The sequence below is a fragment of the Blennius ocellaris genome, assembly GCF_963422515.1.
Source record: "Blennius ocellaris genome assembly, chromosome: 7".
Taxonomy (NCBI): domain Eukaryota; kingdom Metazoa; phylum Chordata; class Actinopteri; order Blenniiformes; family Blenniidae; genus Blennius; species Blennius ocellaris.
The window spans coordinates 2,068,069-2,090,505 of NC_137656.1; the positions used below are offsets into that span (position 1 = coordinate 2,068,069).

At 43.2% G+C, this 22,437-nt stretch overlaps 1 protein-coding gene across 1 annotated transcript in view; it reads left to right on the forward strand.

Moving 5' to 3' along the window:
* Nucleotides 1-4,605: 4,605 nt before the first annotated feature.
* Nucleotides 4,606-22,437, forward strand: part of adgrd2 (adhesion G protein-coupled receptor D2) — a gene marked incomplete at both ends in the record, with an annotated part of 44,135 nt that continues 26,303 nt past the window's right edge. Inside the window, 14 exon segments of the mRNA XM_080499922.1 lie at nt 4,606-4,650; nt 4,800-4,857; nt 4,965-5,204; nt 6,930-7,559; nt 10,137-10,259; nt 10,701-10,795; nt 11,928-12,212; nt 16,575-16,686; nt 19,153-19,287; nt 19,644-19,752; nt 21,455-21,560; nt 21,675-21,730; nt 21,883-22,009; nt 22,176-22,279. Of these exon segments, the coding sequence (XP_080356048.1) occupies nt 4,606-4,650; nt 4,800-4,857; nt 4,965-5,204; nt 6,930-7,559; nt 10,137-10,259; nt 10,701-10,795; nt 11,928-12,212; nt 16,575-16,686; nt 19,153-19,287; nt 19,644-19,752; nt 21,455-21,560; nt 21,675-21,730; nt 21,883-22,009; nt 22,176-22,279 (2,225 nt within the window).

Here is a 22,437-nt window from a genome sequence, read left to right on the forward strand (position 1 = left end):
ATAAATCCCGGAGCGGACCTGTTGTCCTGCACACATTTCTTCCTTCAGCGCAAACAACCAGTCTGGACGGCGGCGTCTGAACGGCCGGCTGGACGGAGACGCTGTTTAGTGAGATGAATGAGTGAGGGAGTGATGACCAGAGGGGGGAGGGGGGGGATTATAGAGCATCTTCCTCCTTGAACACCCAGATTATAGAGCATCTTCCTCCCTCTAATATCCAGATATTAGAACATCTTCCTCCTTGAACACCGAGATTATAGAGCATCTTCCTCCTCTAACATCCAGATTATAGAGCATCTTCCTCCTTGAACACCCAGATTATAGAGCATCTTCCTCCTTGAACACCTAGATTATAGAGCATCTTCCTCCTCTAACATCCAGATTATAGAGCATCTTCCTCCTTGAACACCTAGATTATAGAGCATCTTCCTCCTCTAACATCCAGATTATAGAGCATCTTCCTCCTTGAACACCTAGATTATAGAGCATCTTCCTCCTCTAACACCCAGATTATAGAGCATCTTCCTCCTCTAACATCCAGATTATAGAGCATCTTCCTCCTTGAACACCTAGATTATAGAGCATCTTCCTCCTCTAACATCCAGATTATAGAGCATCTTCCTCCTTGAACACCTAGATTATAGAGCATCTTCCTCCTCTAACATCCAGATTATAGAGCATCTTCCTCCTTGAACATCCAGATTATAGAGCATCTTCCTCCTTGAACACCTAGATTATAGAGCATCTTCCTCCTCTAACATCCAGATTATAGAGCATCTTCCTCCTTGAACACTCAGATTATAGAGTGTTTCATTCACGGGTGACTGACGGCAGAGGGAGGGAGCGATGACCAGGGGTCTCAGCCCAGAGAGGGGGGAGGGAGGGGGTTTGGGGGGGGGGGGGCCTCCGGGCTCCCGTCCAGGTTTTCACACTGAGGACGGAATACTAATGTCTGAAAGTCCACTCCGTCTCAGTCCGCCTTTATCTGGATTCTGGGCACGGGGATGTAAAGGCTTCGCTCCAGTCACCCGTGAATGAAACACGCCGGCGTCACGCCGAAAGAATGTGTACAGCGTGTTCACGTTCTCTCACAGCGTTTCACAACCTGTGGAGAGTTTCTTGCTTCGACGCGAGTTAGTTTTTGCGGGTCTCTGTCCTCGACTTTGTTTCTGCTTTTACTCCCTCGGAACCACGTTCGGTCGAATTTCCCTCTGAGTAGGCCTGACGGGTGAAATAGTAGCCATGATAACCTCGGACGTTAAACTTTTCTTTGTTGTGGCGCGAAGAATTCGTGATGAAAATGTTGATGTTTCTATTAAAAAAACAAACAATTGTACCAAACAAAAAAATTCCGACAATCTCAACATAAAGCCAATTTGCCTCTAATATCTGGATGTTAGAGGAGGAAGAATCTCTATAATCTGGGTGTTCAAGAAGGAAGCTGCTCTATAATCTGGGTGTTCAAGAAGGAAGATGCTCTATAATCTGGGTGTTCAAGGAGGAAGATGCTCTAATATCTGGATGTTAGAGGAGGAAGATGCTCTATAATCTCGACGTTGGTGGGAGGAAGATGTTCTATAATCTGGATATTAGATGGAGGAAGATGCTCTATAATCTGGATGTTAGAGGAGGAAGATGCTCTATAATCTGGATGTTGATGAGAGGAAGATGCTCTATAATCTGGATGTTGATGAGAGGAAGATGCTCTATAATCTGGATGTTAGTGGAGGAAGATGCTCTATAATCTGGGTGTCGGTGCTTCTTGAAAGACACAATTAAGAGAAGAAACAGCAGCAATAAATCACCAAAAATTCAAATTTAAGGTAGTTAAGGCAGTCTAGAATCAATAGTCTCCCGGTAAACAGGAGTTCAGTGAAATAGCAACAGCAGCAGCACTGAAGCCCACAGATGAGCAGAACGGAGCGGCGGCGCCTCTATTTATTTATTTTCTTTTTTTCCACCGTCAACTAGAAGAAGCGAGTCGTAGCTCACGGTTCCTTTCAGACCTCGGCGGCGTCGTGTCCTCACCCTCACCTCGCTTTGTCATTTCTATCATTTCCAGTCTCTCCTTGAATCTCTTCTCGTTCAGCTCCGAACCCCGTGACGTGTCTATAAAAGGTACAGACCTTTCTGAGCACATATCGAACCCTGCAGCACATTAAAAAATTCACTCATCCTCGGTTTTCACAGTCCGACTATTGAAGACGGTTCACAGATTACGATGGTTTGAAACCCGATTGTCCACGATTGTGACAAATATTGATCCGAACTGTGACTGAAGTACTTGATGATCCATTCAATGCTGCCTGGCTTTTGCACAAATTCTATATATTTTTTTTCTGATTTTCCGGTATGTGGTGCAGTACACGGGCTCTCCGTCTCTCCGTACTCTAGAATCGATCCTAATATAGACGAGGACAGGAAACGCCTGGACGGGTCACCGAACACCCAGAGAGAGACGAACCTCACACCGAGGGACAATTCAGGATCTGTTCACGCGACGACACTGTTTCAGGTTAATGTTTCTCGCCGATCGTCCACATTCTGGTCTTTTTTTTTTTTTAGGGTTCCAGAGTGGAGACATTTGAAAACGTCGCCTCAGCATTAACAAGTGGAGCGACAAAGACGCACGTTTTCTGAAAACGGCGAGGTCATCGCTCCCGATAACGCCACAACCCTCTCCGCCACGTCGACAACAACAACGGCGGACGACGTGCTTCAGGTCCGCTGGTCGGTTTAATAAGGCCAAACGTTAGATGTGTCGTTTTCTCCATTTTTGCGTGGTCTTCTCTGTTCTTAGTGTATTTCTGTGGCAGAGTTACCTGACATCCTCCAGGCCTGACATGTGTATTACATCATTTTGAGTAGTATGTTTTTTTTCTGTGTGGACGGGAAACTTTTAAAGAACAGAGATCACCGAAGCTCCTGTGCCTGAGTCACCGATTATCCTGAGGAGGAAACCTACAATCACACAGGTAGAAGAGGCAAACTCCACATAGAAAGAGGTATTAAGGTATTTGAACCCATGGCCTTCTGGCTGCAACTCTTGTTTTGTTTTTTTTTGGTCCATCCCTACGGTGGCCCTGAAGTGCAAACCACAACAACAAATCACTAAACACAACAACAAATGGAAAAACACAACTGCAAATTGAAAAACACAACACAAATGAAAAAACACAATAGCAAATCATTAAACGCAACAACAAATTGAAAAACACAACACAAATGAAAAAACACAATAGCAAATCATTAAACGCAACAACAAATTGAAAAACACAACACAAATGAAAAAACACAATAGCAAATCATTAAACGCAACAACAAATTGAAAAACACAACACAAATGAAAAAACACAATAGCAAATCACTAAACGCAACAACAAATTGAAAAACACAACACAAATGAAAAAACACAATAGCAAATCATTAAATGCAACAACAAATTGAAAAACAACTGCAAATTCAAAAACACAACACAAATGAAAAAACACAAAGATGGTAACTTAAACAGAAAAGGTAGAAACCAGTTGGCAGAGAGAGATTAGCGCCGATTGGACGACGGGACAGAACCGCTTATGAACCGGAGGTCATTTTGCTTGTTTAGTTTCAAGAGGAGAAAATATCGGGAAGGAAAGGAGGAACAATGTTTTGTCCAAGCTGCGAGAAAGAGTCGGTAGAGGAGTCAACAAACTTTTCCATGTTTTGAAATTGGTGCTCCAGGCAGAATAACTTCTGGTTCAAAGGCTGAACTGCACCGTCGTCCAATCAGAGAGCTCGTCTGCTGCTCTTCCTTTGAAGTTAATGTCCTTGTGTTTTTCAATTTGTTGTTGTGTTTAGTGATTTGTTGTTGTGGTTTGCACTTCAGGGCCACAGTACATCCCTGAGCAAATATTCACGAAATGGGCCGTTCCGTTCGGCACAGGGTGGATTCTTGGAGACGCATTCTGAACAGATTCTCAAACCAGCCCGATTGAATCCGTCCAAAAGGGACAAACCTTAACCCCGTCTTTTATTGACTATGGCTTTACTGCTATGAAACAGACGTTGCAGTAAAGTTTAGAGAGTCCTGCAGAGGGAATAAACAAAGGCTGTGTGGTGGCCCTGCTGCTGTTGATGAACTCTCTGCGCCAAACGCTTGACACTGCTTGCGTAAGAAGGGGTCCTTTTAAAAAAAAAAAAAAGAAATTGACTCTATTTGCATGACAAAGGGTGGTCGGGATGGAGGGAGGGAGGGAGGAGTGTGGGGGGGGGTCTGCAGCCAGAAGGCGGCGGGACTCTTGGACAGATGCACTGGGATCGCTGGCTCTTTCCCAGTCTGGAGATCCGAGACGTGTCTGGATATGTTTGGACTCGCCGGACGGGGGAAAACCAGTGGGAACACCTCTGTCTCAGCCCCGAGCCACGCTTGGCCCTACCGTGGCGGCGAGAAGACGTCCGCAGGGGGGGGGGTTCTTTTTATCTGCAAGACGTTGCGAAATGACAATTAAAATGCTTCCCCACCTCCTCTGTCGTCGGATCCTCAAAGACTCCCGGCTTTCGCACCAATAGTCCGTGACTGGATTGAGGGGGAATTCTACAAACCGAGGGGTACCTTTGAACTTCGAGATGATTGGACGCCTCGTGACGGGACTCTTGCTCTTCATCTTTGTGGTAAAAGAAAAAAAATAAAAGCTTTTCCTTCTGTAATATCAATTTGAACTAAAAAATGAAACACTGAGAACTTTGAATTTCAAGAATGTCTGACTGAAAACTGATTGGAGAGCGTTTCTAACGGCAAAGTAACTCTGTCCTCTGTGTAGGCGGCGTGCGACACTGAGCCAACTCACGCTGGGCCAGACAGAACGGGGGACTCGCACGGTGAGACTGTTAATTAGCTTTAATCCCCGAGAGCTAGTTTACCTTCTTTACCTCGGTCTTGCTCAGAATCCCCTGATTCCCCCCCCCCCCCCCGTGTGGTCTTCCAGGACAACACCCGGCCGTCTCCCTGACGCCGCGGTGGGCCCTCCAGCTGGTCAACGACTCGCTGCCGTTCCCCCGGGCCGAGAGCTTCTGCAGGGGCCGCTTCAGCTCCCTGGTCAGCCTGGAGCAGCGGGAGGACCAGGACGAGGCCCTGGAGCTGCTCCGGCAGGCGGGGCTCCGCTCTCCGGTCTGGGTCGGGGACCGGGGGCGAGGAGCCGCCCGGCCGGTGGCGCTCGCCAGGCAGCGTGAGTGCAGGGCGACGTCTTCTCGTTCCAAACTGGACTGTGTGCAGATGTGCCCACATGCAAAGAACCTATATAAACATATATGTTTTAATATAGGTTTTGATATAGGTTTTGAATATATGTGACATATACAAAATTGGCCATTTTCCTATATTCTATGTACATATATGTACATATATGTACATATATGTATATATATGTGTACATGTACATAAATGTACATATATGTATATATATGTACATAAAATATAGGAACACGGCCAATTTTATATATGTCACATATATTCAAAACCTATATTAAAACATATATGTTTATATAGATTCTTTCCATGTGGGTCAATTTTGCCTATATGTGGCATATATGTGCATAGATGCAGTATATATGTGCATATATGCTGCATATAGGTTTCATATATGTGCATATATCCTCATATAGGTTCTTTCAGATGTTTTTTTTGACTCTGGACACAAAATATCTGCTTCTGCACTTCTTCTTCTTCACACAAGGGTTTTTTTTGTTTTTTGTTTGTTTCAAACAAAGTTCACATTTTGCGATTATTTGGCTTAGTTACGTTAGGTAAGGCATAAAGCTACTAAATATATTTATGTGCACGGTTTTTATTTATTATTTTTTATTTATTTATACTATTTTACTTCCGTCCTGTCAACGTCGACATGATTCGCAATACGTACTTTAATCCTCGGCCCCATTTACACATAGTTTTTCAATCAAAATCGTTTTTATTTTTAATCAAAAATGATGTTGTTGGTATGTTGGGCCACTAGTGGGCACTGTTGGTGTTTTTATCTTATTTTATTTTTATAAAAATCATTTATGTATGTATGTATGTATTTATTTATTTATTTATTTAATATTATTTAATATTATTTAATATTATTATTATCATTATTATTGTTATTCTTGTTGTTGTTGTTGTTTATATCACAACAAACACCATCAGCTGTTATCTTGGGGGGAGAAAATGGAGAACCTCCATTACGTGACCTTTTTTTTTTTTTTTTTTTTCGAAAAGTCAATCCAGGAGTGAATTTGCCATCGAGTGAGATTTAAAAAGTCTCGCTGGGATCAGGACTTTGGCGGAACTTTAGATATAAATGCAATAAATTTATCAGTGATCTATCTTCAATTCAGCCTCAAGCTGAAACTCGTATTTTCCATTTAGATAATTTATTAATAAGTAAATTATTAATAATTATTATATTTAATTAATAAGTGTAAGTAAATTAGGCTCTTTGTAGATAATTTGTCCGGCATATGTCCGTTGCATTATTGCAGCATAATTTACATTTTGTTATAAATCCATAAAAAAAAAATGTGCTTTCATGTGGAGCTTCTTCTTATTTTTTTGATGATTTGACTCATTAGTGATAATGCCTATTTTTCTTTTTACGCCCGTTAACATGGCAACACTATAATTGTATGATATGTTCACTTGGAATGAGTTTCATGAGTTTAAATTAAAAAAAATTAAAAAATCTAACTGAAGGACTATCAATTATGCTTTTTCTATATAATTTGCATGCATTTGATAATTTCTTCCTTAAAATGCCTTTCATGTCATATGGACAATTAGTTCCATTGACTATTTGTTTGGACACCATGAGTCACTATTTGCTTGTGGATTAAAGTGTGTAACACTGTTTTTTTTGGGGGGGGGGTTCCCCCCCAACACTAAACGAACTGTTTCTCCACTTCCTGTTCAGACCTGCAGTTCTCAGCGCTGAACTTCCCCAGGGAGTCCCAGGAAGGCTTCGCCCAGGTCAACGCGTCCTTCCCTCCCCTGCCGTCCATCAGCGTGTGCGTCCGGGTCCAGTGGGACCCCGAGTGGAACGAGGTGTCCACCATCTTCTCCTACGCCGCGCCCGTCTTCACCAACGAGTTCCAGCTGCGGGGACAGGTGGACGTCCAGGGCCGCATCCTGCTGGCGCTCATCATCCACGGGAAGCACCTGCCCTACAAGGCGTCCTTCCCCAACGACGGGGCGTGGCACCACGTCTGCGTCGCGTGGCGCCGGAGCGCCGGCCTCTGGGCCATCTTCGTGGACGGGGACCGGAGGGACGCCAGCTCCGGCAGCGACACCTCCAGGGACATCCACGGCGAGGGGATCCTCATCCTCGGCCAGGACCAGGACTCTTTCGGGGGGAATTTCACCGAACCCTTCGTCGGGAACATCACCGACCTGAACGTTTGGAACGTGTCTCTGGAGGAGAGACACGTCCGTGCGCTCAACTCGTGTTCGCCTGCGACCAAGGAGAGGCTGTTCGGCTGGGACCTCGATCTTCTCAGCGTTCACCCGGTGGTCCGACGGGTCCAGGCCCTCCTGTTCTGTCCAGGTAAGAAAGACGTCCGCGCTTCCCCGTCCGGCGCGACGGAAAACCGTTCCGTCACGCGTCGTCCCCCCACGTTGCTCTTTGAGATCGTTGGCTGGATCTTCGATTCGTCGCGTCACCGTGTCACTCGGCAAACTTGCATCCTGGAGCTTTGTTCGTCGGCCATTTTGAAAATGCTCTTTCAGCGATCGTAGCTTAGTGTGGGCTCTTTGTCGTAGGTTTTTGATGATTGGTATCATAATGGTGTCTTATGTTCAAGTTCTTTGAGCATTTTCATGAACCCGCTTGCAGATCAGGGACACGACTGACCCGTGAGGTAGGGGTTAGTAAGGGTACCCCCAAAGTAAGGGTTTCTCCACTTATCCTGAAACTGCATGTTCTCTTCGCCGACACATTTTATTTTGATTCCGACTCCATCCTGAGGTGAAATGAGACATAAATGCCATAAGAGACTTTCGGGAGTCAAATGAGATCTAAACCACCACGTATAGATGTCGCTAAAGATCACCAAACAGAGACTCTTCCTTTCAAAGCTACGTACAACTGAATTAAAACTAACAACCGCAGGCCACCAGAAATGTTGCTGCACGTTAAGAACCTGAAACATGAAAAATTAGACCAACTATTGAAGGCCGAGACATTTTTGTCTCACTTTTTTGAGCTCCCTTTGCGCTGCGTCACTTTTTGTCTTTAAATCTTGATTTAAAAAATAAAAAATTCTACACTTTGAATTCCGTAAATAAGCAAATAAAAGCTATATTTTATCCATTATGAGTCTATTTTTTTCAACTTTGAACGGTATTTTTGTAAGGTTACAATTGCTAGCCCTACCTGTTAAGGTTGCGAAACACTGTGTCGCAATAAATAATGAATCGGTGGTAGTTAATGTGACGCATTTGTCGATTTCGGATGTAATAAAGCAAATAATAACTGTAATTTTCGCTCGATTAAGGATTTCCCAGTAATACCAAGCAGGGCTGAAGAACCACATGTGGCCTCGGGATGATAAAAACACAGATTCATGAATTAATGAGCAGAAGAAGAAACGGGAACAAATTTGCTTTGAGAAATCAGCAACACGCAGAGAGAACGAGTGAGGAACAGGAAGTTGATCTTTCTTTAACGCTGCTAATGCTAATGGCAGCTGCCGTGGACACGGGCTAATGCTAACGACAGCTGTTGTACACACGAGCTAATGATACTGCTACTTGCAGAAGGCGATACCTCAGCTTGTTGTCAGTTTGTTCAGGATGATTGAGGCAACAGGCGGCTTTTACGATGACGCGCCGGGGTTAAATCTGAGCTAGAAGCTAATGCTACGTCCAAATGCTTCTCGCGCAGACAAACATTTGACATTGTCTAAACGATCTGAGTAATTTAGTTCAAACCTTCTGGGTTGAGGTTAAAGTTTTCCTGTAATGAAGCTTTTCGATCTACAGGATTCGTTTACACCAAAACGTTTAAAGTGAAAGCGCATTGTTTTTATGTTTTTATGTTTTCGAAAGGATTTGCTTTTGTGTTTTCAAAACAATATCCAGAATATAACAACCACGACACTCTGGAGGCTGTCATGGTTGTTCTTGTCCACCTACTGAGCATGTGCGTAAGAATTATTTACTACGGCCGCGATGCACAACAGTAGAATTTCAGAAAAGTTGTGTTTTCCAGTATTTCCATGGAGACGAAGTCTGAGCTTTTCTGAAAAGTTCCACTTTGCAAGCTGCGTTTTTTTTTTTGTTTTGTTTTTTAAAGAAAGCAATTTTAGTGTAAATGAACACGCAAAAAGTTGCTATAGTTTTGTTTTGAAAGTAGCTTGAAATGTCGCTAATGCTAATGCTAACGCTAAAAGACAATCAGTACACAGGCTGTCCGAAGCAGCAGACGTATGATGGTTTTCATTTACTTTAAGAAGCAGTTTGTCTTTGAAACTCGACTAATTTTAACCCGTTTAATGATATTCGTCACTGTGTTAATTACACGCTATTACGACACACAATAATAAAACATTTAGAACACGGTTTTCAGTCTCAAACGCAACTCAAATTTAACTTTATGGCACTTTAAATGCAATTCCAGCTGAACCGAAGTCCTGAACATAAACAGACATAAAGTGCAATGAATCAATTAAATAAAAATACATGAATGAAGACTAGGTTTCACTCGTTCAGTCCGATCTCAGATGGGAGTTGATTGAACATTCTGTGGGGTGAAGAAGAAGAAGAAGAAGAAGAAGAAGAAATAAAACAGTTTGAAGACAAGCAGACTCCCTGCGGTGCGTTGAACTCTGTAGAACTGGGAGTCGTCAGTGACGGTGAGACAGGACCAGGAAGAGGCGGATTTGTGGGGGGGGATTCCCACAACCGTAGCGAGGTGGGGGAAAGACCCCCCCCACACACACACACACACACACACACACACACACACATCATCTGGGATCACTTCCTCTGGAAAGATCTGAGCTTTTCAATACAATAGGAGGGAGACGGACGTTCTGAAGGAGCCGCGTGACAAACTCATCACTCCCCCGTCTGCGGTGACCTCAGTGTGTGTGTGCGTGTGTGCGTGTGCGTGTGTGTGTAGCAGCACACCAGCAGGGGGAGCTGCAGGGCTGCAGGACGCTGCAGGGCTTCTCCGACCAGCTTCCACCTCTGGACCTGACCGACTGCTCTGACCCGCTGCCGTTCATCTGCAGGAGCAGCAGGGGTGAGCTGCTGCACATCTGCTGCACATCTGCTGCACATCTGCTGCACATCTGTAGACCAGAGCCGCCCCGAGGCGATCTGCATACACAGCATTATATATTTTTTTAATTATTGTCTTTAATTTATGATGTAACATTTCACCCAGTTTACATCCTTACCAATTTACAAATTAATTTAAAATAAATAAATAAATAAATGTAATAGAAACACTCAAGTAAAATTACTTAAAATATTTGAAATAACAATAATAATAATAATAATAATGCCTTCTAGTTTGTAACCTCCGACTTTCCATTTCACATACTGTACAAGAGTTAACCTCACATTTTATTCAGTGTAGCTGAAACCTGATTTTCCCCTTTCACACACACACACACACACACACACATACACACACACACACACGCACACACGCACTCATGACGTGTTGTCTCTGCTGCAGAGCGCTACCTGAAGGTGAAGCAGATGAGTGAGTCTCAGAGCTCACAGCCGTCTGCGTTCATGAACCAACTGATGAAGCTTTCCAACAAGAGCCAGGTGCACAATTACAGCTCAGCGCCGCTGCTGCGCCACTGTTTTCGAATTATGATGGTGTCAGTTAAAGTGTTTCAGATGTTATTTTGTGCATTTGTGATGTGTGTTTGATTCCTGGTGGAGCCGCACTTTTCTTTTTTCTTTTTTTTTTTACTGACTAGCGCCCCCCACACTTCAATGGTGAGGACTGGAACTGCACCTTTATTAAAACCAAAGAGTGGAGATTCACCCTCATGGACAAATAAAACTAAATAAAAAATAGACTGATTTTACATATGATCATGACAAAACTGAAAATAAACAAAAAAACTAAAAGGAAAAAACCGACATGTTTGAGAAAAATATAACAAATGATGTTTTAAGCTGTGTGCAGTAGTTCACACCCTGTAGAATCGTTATTTTGCAAAAAAACACCAGAGCAGAAAGTTGAATAATCAACAATTATTGTCTGAAATTTTTGTTCCTTTTTTCTTTTTTTTTTTTAAAAACTGGAAGTATTCACTATTTACTTGATTGCAAAAGCAGCAGGAATGTCCTGGATGGTATTTAATTTTGTGGAGACTGTGAACATGTGAACTCAAGGAGTTTTCTACACCAGATATTTGCATTGATTTGTTTCGAGAATTCAAGTGTAGTTTGATGGCTTACTGTTCACCATGAGCCCATGCAGACGCCGCATTAGTTGTTTAAAAAAAAAAAAATCCCCTTTCAAGTGTTTCTTCAAGGTTTGTAAACTTCCTGGGCGAGATACTCCAAAACAAATCAACTAAGTATATAAAGACTCCTTCCCCCCCCCCCCCACCCCTGCCAAACAACAAGACTCTGAGCGGTACACGACGTACAAAGCAGGATGAACTCAGAGATGTCTTTTTTTTTTTTTTGCTCCAGGATTTTGATATTTGAAGTTCATGTTGCTTTTGTCTGCTCAGCACAAAGCGGGGAGACACTTGAGGTGAGATGAGAGAGAAAATGGGCTCAAAAAAAAAAAAAAATGTGAAAACCGCAGCGCAGCGTCAGATTCCAGCTGGAAAATATATATATATTTAGTTTTTTTTAGTATTCAGTTTGTCTAGTTAGTTCAATTAGAAATGAACTAAACCCTGTAAAAAGTTTAATGGGAGTGCATTCCCCACAGATCGCGCTGGGCCCGCAGCCCCTGGAGCTGGGCGGCGTGTCCCAGGCCGGCGCCCTGCTGGACGCCTCGGCCCGGGCCCTGGAGGACACCCGGCGGGACGGGCTGCGGCCGGCCGACATGGTGTCCCTCGTCCAGCTGCTGTCCCTGGCCGCCGACGTCCCCCCGCCGGGCCCCGACGACCGCAGCCGGCCGGAGGACGTCCAGGAGCTGAGCGTGAACTTCGTCAACGTGGCCGACAGCGTCATCAGCGAGGACAACGCCCTCAAGTGGCAGGCCATCAAAGAGGTGGAGTGCATTGTGGGATCCGAACACGCGTGGCGGGTCCTGGCCTCACGGAGGGTTTTATTTTTGCAACTTGTTCGTATCCTGCGTTTCACACTAAACCACTTGAGGTTGGGTTTTATTACATCACTTCCCCTTAAAACAGGGGTGTCAAACATGCGACCCGGGGGCCAGAAACCGGCCCACCAGAGGATCTAATCCGGCGCCATGTGATTTTGTTTTTTAAAGTATAAACATGAAAAGTGACAAGAGGCTGATGTAAAAACACTAGATTGGCAAAAAAAATGACATTTAAAACCGCCCTTGGTCAGAATTTGATTCCCGACATTAATGCATCTGTGGAGGTCACATGACGCAACGCCTTTCACAATAAAACAATGAGTCCAACTTATGTTAAACGATACTTTAGACATGTAAACTCAAACAAATTGTTTTAATCCTGAATAAAAATACGATATCCAGATACAGGGTTTTTTTTTTTTTGCAAATATAATAATATCTGATTTCCTTTAATATGTATATTTCAGAATTGACTGGCAATTTCTTGCAGTTACAAAAAAGAATCAAAAGAAGGAAAGACGTTGACATTTGTCCATATCTGCAGTTTAGTATGTTCTGTTTGACTTGTTGGGCCTCCAGAGGTCAGATCAGGTTGATGTGGCCCCTCAACTAAAATCAGTTTGACCCCCCTGCCCTAAAGTGATGCGCAGTCAAGCCACGTTTCCACTACGTGGTACTGTACAGGGTTTTTTGTGTGTGTGTGTTTCTAATCACAAAGGTTGTGGATAGTACCAGAGGTACCGTACCCAACCGTTGAGGTACCGAGCCCATCGGTACGGGTTCCATAAGGAGGCGCTACAACGCCGTCATCTACCGATTGGTCACTTTTTTTGTGTTGCTACGTGGACTAGCAAGCGAGCTACGAAGGTTTTTGTAGCCTGGGATCCCTGTTTAGCACGAGCGGGTGACCTCCCCAAGATGGCGGCGCTGTCGGCACGTCACAAACGGCACCGAGATGCATCTAGTGTTTTATATCTATGCTAGTAACCTCCCGTGTTACGTGTAGCTTCGCCAATAGTCCCTCGACACTGACAGACGCTAAATAATGCTAACATTTTCTGTGTTATCGTAGCGTTAGCATTAGCTGAGCTGGCAGCAGTTCTGAGCTTCTCCTCCAGCATAATAAACTCTGCTGCTATGCTAATCACAGCTACTCGTGCTAGCGTTGCAAACGGTCAGGCGTGTTGCGTTCAGGAGCAGTCGGGACGTTCGGGCTTTCTCCTCACGGACTTGTAATCACGGTAATATTATACTTTAATGCATATTATTCACAATGCTGTCGGGCTATAAACTCGACAAATTCACTTTATACGTGACGTTTTGTGATGTGACTCCTTCAAAATATTACAATTTAATCCGACCTTCATCTGGACCTCGACGTAAAACCATAGCAAACTCTTTAATAGATGTTTTTTTTCCTTGAGGATTGTTTGTATTGAACGTACGTTTAAAAATTGAAAAAAATTGTCCAAAATATTGTAAAACACTGAATTTTAAAGGGGCACTTCAGCCGTTTAGACTCTCACTTGTCAGTTAATAAGCTCTCAAGAGGCAGATGAATTTAAAAGGTGAGAAAAGAAGCAGGTGTGGCTGAGACATCTTGACTTTTACATTCAAGTGTGTCTGGAAAACACTGAATCTGCATCCACAATGTAGATTCAACGACTGAACGCCCGGATTGTGGGTGAATATCAGTAAGGACCTAAAGGGCTTTGGAGCTGATCAAGCAGTTGAAAAGTACTATTATAGGTGAAATCCTTTTTTTTTTTTTTTTTTTTTTAAGAGATGTTCTTCTGTCATCTGAACATGAAATTTGATTTTTAATATACTGTGCCATAAATACTAGAGGTGGGAATTGATAACGTTCGGATTTGATTGAAAGATTCTGCTTCACGATTCGGTTCTTTATCGATTCCGACGAATTGAAACACTGGGAGCCGGTTCTCAACAAGAACTGGTTTTCCATGTTCGTCCCGAATAAACACTGACTTTACTTATTGTAGATTCCATCTGAAACAACTGTTAAAAAGTGTTTCATGTCCGAATCAAAGTCTGTTTGCTGTGAGGCGAGGGACTCCACCGTACCATCGGTTCCACCCAATGAGACTTGGGTATGAAGTCTAAACCAGTGTTTTTCAACCACTGCGCCGCGGCACACTGGTGTTTCCACGAGATCTAGTCAGGTGAGCCGTGGGAAAGTATCCAATTTCACATTTTTTTCTAAAAAAAAAAGCATTTGCTCTCACAGCCACAGTGTGTTGCAGAGTAATCATGTATAAATACTCTTCGCCACTAGAGGGCAGCACAGAACTTTGCCGGTGAAATGTAAAGTGACAGACGTCAGTGTGGTTAATCTCCACCTCCTGCTACCATCTTGTATCAAAGTACTGTGTCAGTGACAGTGATGGAGAAGTTTTTGAAAAGGAAGAATGTGAACCAGGATCTCAGCTCTTCATCCATCAGGTCCAGGTTTCACACTGAGGGAGTCACTATTAAAAAAAAAGGAACTTGGGAAATACATTTTTTTCTGTATTTACTTGATTCCTGTTGATAAAACTTTGATGAGAAAGACTTTATATTGTTAATAGAGGCTACAGAGTTTCACATTTTAACATTTTCGGGCGGTGGTGGTGGTGTGCCTCCAGATTTTTCCAAACAAAAAAGTGTGCCTTGGCTCAAAAAAAAGGTTGAAAAACACTGATCTAAAGCAGTGATTCCCAACCGGGGGTACGCGGACCCCTAGGGGTACGCGAGGGTATTGCAGGGGGTACGCACAAAGATTATAAATTAGCCTACGGTATCCACACACACACACAAAAAAAAATTATACTATATTATATTGTATTATATCATGAATTTTAGTAAGGCCATACGTTTATTTTCCATGAGTAGCAGTTCGTCCACAGTGATTGTAACACTACAATGCACATAATGTGAAAAGACTATAAAGTGGCGCGCTTTAAAAAAAAAAAAAAAAAAAAAAGGTTCACATTCTTGCTGCGGGCGCGCACGATTCGCGAAGCTAGCTAACTCTAGCTGCATACCGACTGTAAACATGGATGCATGGCTAGGCAGGAGTAAACGTCCAGCTACCGCTACTGCTACCGTCGCCTCGGACGCAGGCACAGGGGAGCCCAGTGAAAAAAGGAATTATGAAAGACTTATGAAAGACAAGCAAGCGCAAGTGTCTCATTAAAAGGTATGTTTTTACACTCACAATAATTGTTTTATTTAAATGAGCAGTTGGATAGATAGAAAGACAAAGGGTTAAATATAAGTACACATTAAGGCGAATAATCGCACACGAGAGAGGGGGTACTTTTCACATGGAAACCAGCTCAAGGGGTACACTGGTCAAAAAAGGTTGGGAACCACTGATCTAAAGGACCCTTGAAAGGAGTCGTAGCTCCTGGAGGTGGAGGAGACAGCAGCTCAGGGTCGTTTCCCGCTGAAGCCACTAGAGGACAGTATGTATCTGTACATCCGGAGGAACGGCGGCTCGTCACAAGCAGAGGAATGACCAAACACAAACCGCGGAATCAACACATAGCTGCATCATCCAGCGCTCCTCCAGTTTGGAGACGGGAAAGCATCCACCTCATCTTTTTCATCGCTGTAGTTTTTTTTGTTTTTTTTCCCATGAACTCTCATAAATGCGTTTTTTTTTTTTCTTTCTGTTTGTATGTTTCCTTTACGTTTGATGTTATTTGGATCGTATGGATCCGTATGGAGGCTGCCTCATGGCAAGTGCTGCGCTTCGCTCAGTGCCCCCCCCCCCCACCATCCCTACCCACCCCACTCCACCCCCCCCTAGGCCTCTCAGCAATCCAAGGCCACCTCAGCCCAGACTCAATGGAGGAGAAGCACTCTGAAAATACTGTGGCTGTACTCGTACTGAGCCCTCGCTCACTCTTCTCGCGGCTCCGTCTCCAAGGCTCTGCTCTTAGGCGGGCATATTGAAATCGGAATGCGGGGTTTCAGGATGGAACAATGGCAAAATCCATGATTGTAAACCCCCCCCCCCCCCCCCTAAACCCCCCGCCCACCCCAAAACTCGCATTATAGGCCTATCCACAGTTGCCGCCGCCGCAAAAGCCCCTTCTGTCATTGTGCCCGGCCCGATAAATGGTCATTTTGGAGTGCCGAGGATCGCTGATGGCTTCCTCCTGTGTGTGTGTGTGTGTGTGTGTGTGTGTGTGTGTGTGTGTGTGTGTGTGTGTGTGTGTGTGTGTGTGTGTGTGTGTGTGTGTGTGTGTGTGTGTGTGTGTGTGTGTGTGTGTGTGTGTGTGTGTGTGTGTGTTCCAGGTGGTCAACGGCCCCATGGACGTGGTGAAGAGCATCGACCGCATGGTGACGAGCCTGAGCCCCCGGCTGATGGCCGAGACCAGTCACCTGACCATCCACAGCCCCAACATCAGTGAGTCCTGCAGCCAGAACCCCCACCCCCCCCCCCCCACACCCCCACCCCCACCCCCACCCACCCTCCGACCCACTGGAGGAATGTCGGATGGGTCCGGTTTCCACGGTTCCATCGCCGAGCAGGAGGAAAAAAAAAAAAAAAAAAACACACACACACACACACACACACACACACACACACAGAAATAAAATGATTGCGTAACAGCCGTCCTTCACGCCTTTTCAAATCTATTCAGCATCGGTGACAGAACGGCTAAACGTTAGAGTGATTACAGATTTCCAGCTATAGAAAGCGTTTGTGTTCGCCGTGTTCTCGTCGTACCGTGGGGGAGGGGGCTGGGGGAGGGGCGGGGGTGGGGTCATCAACAGGTTTGAATCGCCAATGTGACCCTTAACCCCGCCGGCTAATGTGCGAGAAATCCGACCGGTCACTGTGGAAAATAAAAGAATTCCATTAAAAATCTAATGAGTATAACGCTAAAATTAATTCAATAATCAAACCCGTTTCTTTTTTTCCAATCGGAAAAAGACAAAAAAATTAAAAATCTGAAATAAACATTGACTCTCCGTCGCTGCTCCCCTTCCAAAAAAAACCAAAAACCCCTTAAAGGGCAAAGTTATCTTATATAAACACCTCTCTAGCTATTCAAAGGAAGCTTCAATAGGCTGGCGACCGGGCTTTACCGACTCGCCGTCAGTAAATTGAAAGGGGAAAAAAAAAAAAAAATCTAAAATATTCACCGGAAAGGTCAACCGGTACCAGTTTTGCCAAGTTTCCAAAATGTCCAGTTTTAAAACGCTCCTGGGGTACAGACCGGGTCCCGGTCGTTTAACCGACGTTTAACTCCTGGCTAAAAAGGTTTTGTTTAAAAGACACAACTAGTATAGCTAAAATGTGGGTGTAAAAAATGACTAAAACCACAAGAAATGGGGGAAAAAATTGCTAAAACAGCTTTAAAAGAAAACAAAAACGACATGGATTTGTAAAAGAAAACAAAAGTTTAAAAATGAGGGGGGAAAAAAACAGAACGGCTTTAAAAATGTCAAAATTGTCGCTGAAAAGAGAGATTGATTAAAAAAAAAAAATTCATGCAACAAAAGACACGGCTTGTTTTTATATATCAAAACAAAAAGAAACGCTGTTTTCGTGCGTTCGCCTCATTTTATTGGTTAAATGTGTTTTGTAGCTCCGGTTAGATTCCGCCTAAGTAGCAGTTTAAAGTAGAAGGGGGCGTGTCCCGGACAAAACAACCAACCAATCAACCAACAGACCTGCATTACGCAATCCCGCGAGGGGGCGGGGCTTAGAGGATGAACCAAGCGTTTTTATTGGTCTGCAGAATTCGAGAAAGAGAAATTTAAGTCACTGGATGTAAACATTCCCATTAATAATGATGTCATTTCAGCCGATATCAGTGTCAGTGTTACAAAATGATGAAGAACATAGAATGAGGAGTATTTATTTACTCTTGATTAAATATAATGGTAATGAGAAAGTAATGCAGGTATTACTGACGTTTTTCTGTAGTCTAGTAACAATATTTCCTTCTCTATAAAAAAAATGTTTTGCATTTGAACTAATAACCATGTCTTCCCTATATTCTGAAAGCAAATAAATAAATAGACTGTCATTGGAAAATTATTTGTTTTGTCCACTCGCAACATAAAAATGTAAACGTTTCAAGTATTTTGAAAGTTTTATCTGACAACTCATTGGGAATAAACAGAATAACAGGGCTTTATATTTTCCTCTTGCAATAATCTGATATAATAAGAAGCTTTTTATCATGACTCATGAGCTGACGTGCAGGTTTTTATCAGTCTAGAACACAGTGCGTGTTTGAATTGCGGGAGAAATTAAAAGTTTTATTCGGTGCCTGAATGAAAAAGTGCATGAGAAGTACACAAGGTACATTGGAGGCGTCATTTAAAACCCTTCTTGTAAGAAATAACTGAATAATAGAAAAATTTTATATATATATATATTTAAATAAAAAAAATAAAAATTAATATATAATAAAATTAAAAAATAAGATATAATATAAAATAAAAAATATATAATACATAATAATAAAATTTTAAAATAAGATATAATAAAATTTTAAAATAATATATAATATAAAATAAAATAAAAAATATATAATATGTAATAATAAAATGTAAAAATAATATATAATAGAATTGAAAAATAATATATAATAATAAAATGTAAAAATAATATATAATAATAAAATTGAAAAAAATATAATAATATATATTAATAAAATGTAAAAATAATATATAATAATAAAATTTCAAATCCGAATTAACCAAAAATTGCTGAGTGTAAAAACGGTTAAAATGTTCAAATAAACCAAGAGTTAATATGAAATTAAAAAAAAACATTTTTTTTTAAATGGCGTCGTTTTGAGTCGGGCGCCAATTTATGAAAACGTAGAGAAACTCTCCTGCCGTTTGTTTCCAGAGGTGGAGGTGCAGCAGCAGAAGCTGGAGGACGGAACCAGAGGAACCAGCTTCTGCGGGCCCGAGGCGGAGAAACACGGCGGCCAGGACTGCATCACCGTTCCACACCAGCGGATTCAGGATCTCCATAACAACGGTGGGAGATATTTTTATTTTTTATTTTTTTATTATTATTATTTTTATTTTTTTCCTACAAAAAAAAAAAGAAAAAAAAAACCAATCGCCCGTCTCCGTGTTGCTCTCACGGCAACCCACTTATTCAGAATTCCAGTCTTGCAAATGAATGCGGCGGACAATGCAGCCAAACGACAGACTTGTGAATGTGTAGCATTGCATTCACCTACTTACACTCCCAAGGTCGAACGCTAAAGTGCAGACGGAGGCTGGGCGACAATGCGCGGTCGTTAATGAAGTACATTTCTTTTCTATTCTTTCCTCCTTTCTTGGACCGTCTGCGGTGACGCTGTGAGGAATCGCGTTCGTCCCCTGCAGGTTTCCACACGCTCACGCTGGTCAACACGTGGTACGGCTCGCTGCGGCCGCTCTTCAACCCCACGGAGAACGTCACCATGGCGCCCACCGTCACCGACGGCAGCCAGAGGTGAAACTCTCATTTACTGATCTTTTATATTTATTTTTTTCATTCTAAAACCACATTTCTACCAAAAAAAAGGATTAAGTGGAACCTCATGTGTTTCCATTACAAAAAAATATGACGTGTTCACGCGACGTTTTTAAAAACAATATGTCTTTCCCACTAGTTGCTGCGTTCCCGTTGCCTCATAACGTCCCGTTTATACGTTTCAAGCAAAAAAACACGGAATTTTCTTGCACTTCCGTTTCAGAGGAGTTCCGTGTTTTTCACGGTGACCTATTGAAAATACTGATAATGATGTCGTGAGCATGCCGGGCCACTAGTGGGTGCTGTTGGCCGTGTTTTGTAATGAGGGCACACACACACACACACACACATGCAGCAGAAAACAATACAATATAAACATATACAATGGGAGAACATGGACATTTTAATGGACGGACGACCAAGTTGGATCGTTGTTACAGTGACTGTCAAAATAAAACTACCAAGTTGGATTGCTATAACAGTGACTTGTCAAAATAAAACTACCTAGTTGCATCGTTATTACAGTGACTTGTCAGAATAAAACTACCAAGTTGGATCGTTATTACAGTGACTGTCAAAATAAAACTACCAAGTTGGATTGCTATAACAGTGACTTGTCAAAATAAAACTACCTAGTTGCATCGTTATTACAGTGACTTGTCAGAATAAAACTACCAAGTTGGATCGTTATTACAGTGACTTGTCAAAATAAAACTACTGAGTTGCATCGTTCTTACAGTGACTTGTCAAAATAAAACGACCAAGTTGGATCGTTATTACAGTGACTTGTCAAAATAAAACAACCAAGTTGGATCGTTATTACAGTGACTTGTCAAAATAAAACAACCAAGTTGGATCATTATTACAGTGACTTGTCAAAATAAAACTACCAAGTTGGATCGTTATTACAGTGACTTGTCAAAATAAAACAACCAAGTTGGATCGTTATTACAGTGACTTGTCAAAATAAAACAACCAAGTTGGATCGTTATTACAGTGACTTGTCAAAATAAAACTACCAAGTTGGATCGTTATTACAGTGACTTGTCAAAATAAAACTACCAAGTTGGGTTGCTATTGCAGTGACTTGTCAAATAAAACTACCAAGTTGGATCGTTATTACAGTGACTTGTCAAAATAAAACTACCAAGTTGGATCGTTATTACAGTGACTTGTCAAAATAAAACTACCAAGTTGGGTTGCTATTGCAGTGACTTGTCAAATAAAACTACCAAGTTGGATCGTTATTACAGTGACTTGTGAAAATTGAACTACCAAGTTGGATCGCTATTATAGTGACTGTCAAAATAAAACTACCAAGTTGGGTTGCTATTGCAGTGACTTGTCAAAATAAAAGTACCAAGTTGGGTTGCTATTACAGTGACTTGTCAAAATAAAACTACCGAGTTGCATCGTTATTACGGTGACTTGTCAAAATAAAAGCACCAAGTGCCAGGAGACTATGGACTGGGAGTCATGACACTCGAACATCCAGACCGTAGAGCATCTTCCTCCCCTAACTGATGTACCTTAAGATGACGGCCCACCAACTGCTCAGTGCTCACATTCCCTAAGTCACTCTATCGTTTTGTTGTGCGTTCATGCTTTAAAAACAAAAACAAAGAACAGCCTGCAGTTCCACCGTTCCTCCCCTGATCCTGGTTCCCTGAAACTGAAGCAGGTATCTGGGCACCGTCCTGGGCTCCTCTGTGATCTCCACCACGGTGCTGGGAGACGACCAGCCCGTCAGCATGGCAGTTCACTTCCAGCTGCAGCACCGGATCCAGGTAGGAAGAACCCCCCCCCCCCCCCCCCCCCCCCCCCCCCCCCCCCCCCCAACCACCCCTCCCCCATCCCGACATCACTTTAACCATCAATGACGACGGCCTACGTCCAAACAGAGTCCTCTTGGCGCCGTGTACGACCCGGTCTGCGCCTTCTGGGACTTCGACCTCAGGTGAGTCCAGGCCTTTTGAATTTCAATTCAATTCAACTTTATTGACACGGCACCAAATACAACATAGGTGCTTTTAGCAGAGAAAAGGGTAAAAACAAAACGTATGCGCGCTTCGTGATGGTCGCTTGTGTCCCCCCCCCCCCCCCCCCCAGTCCCGAGGCGGGGGGATGGTGGAGCACCAAGGGCTGCGAGGTGGTGTCCAAACAGTACGGACACACCGGGTGCTACTGCAACCACACCACCAACTTCGCCTTGCTGCTGCAGGTGTACGAAGCTCAGGTAAGGCAGTGAAACACGGCGAAGCCTCCGGTCGACTGCTGGGCTTTGTGTGGTCGGCTTCCCATCGTCTGTATGTGCAGCTATTTATACTGCGTGTGTGTGTGTGTGTGTGTGCATCTGTGTGTGTGTGTGTGTGTGTGTGCGTGTGTGTGTGTGTGTGCGCCAGAGGAGCCCGGAGAACGAAAAAGCTCTGCAGGTGCTGACGTTCATTGGCTGTGGAGTGTCTCTGTGTGGCCTCCTCTTCACCTTCATCCTCTTCATCGCCGTGGGGTGAGTCACAAACGTCACGGAGTGCACTCTGCAAGGCGCCGAGGGTGAAAAGCATTTCATAAAAACCCTGCCAGAATCACATCAATAAGTGAGGGAGAGAGAGAGGGCGAGAGAGGGCGAGAGAGAGAGAGAGAGGGCGAGAGAGAGAGAGAGAGAGA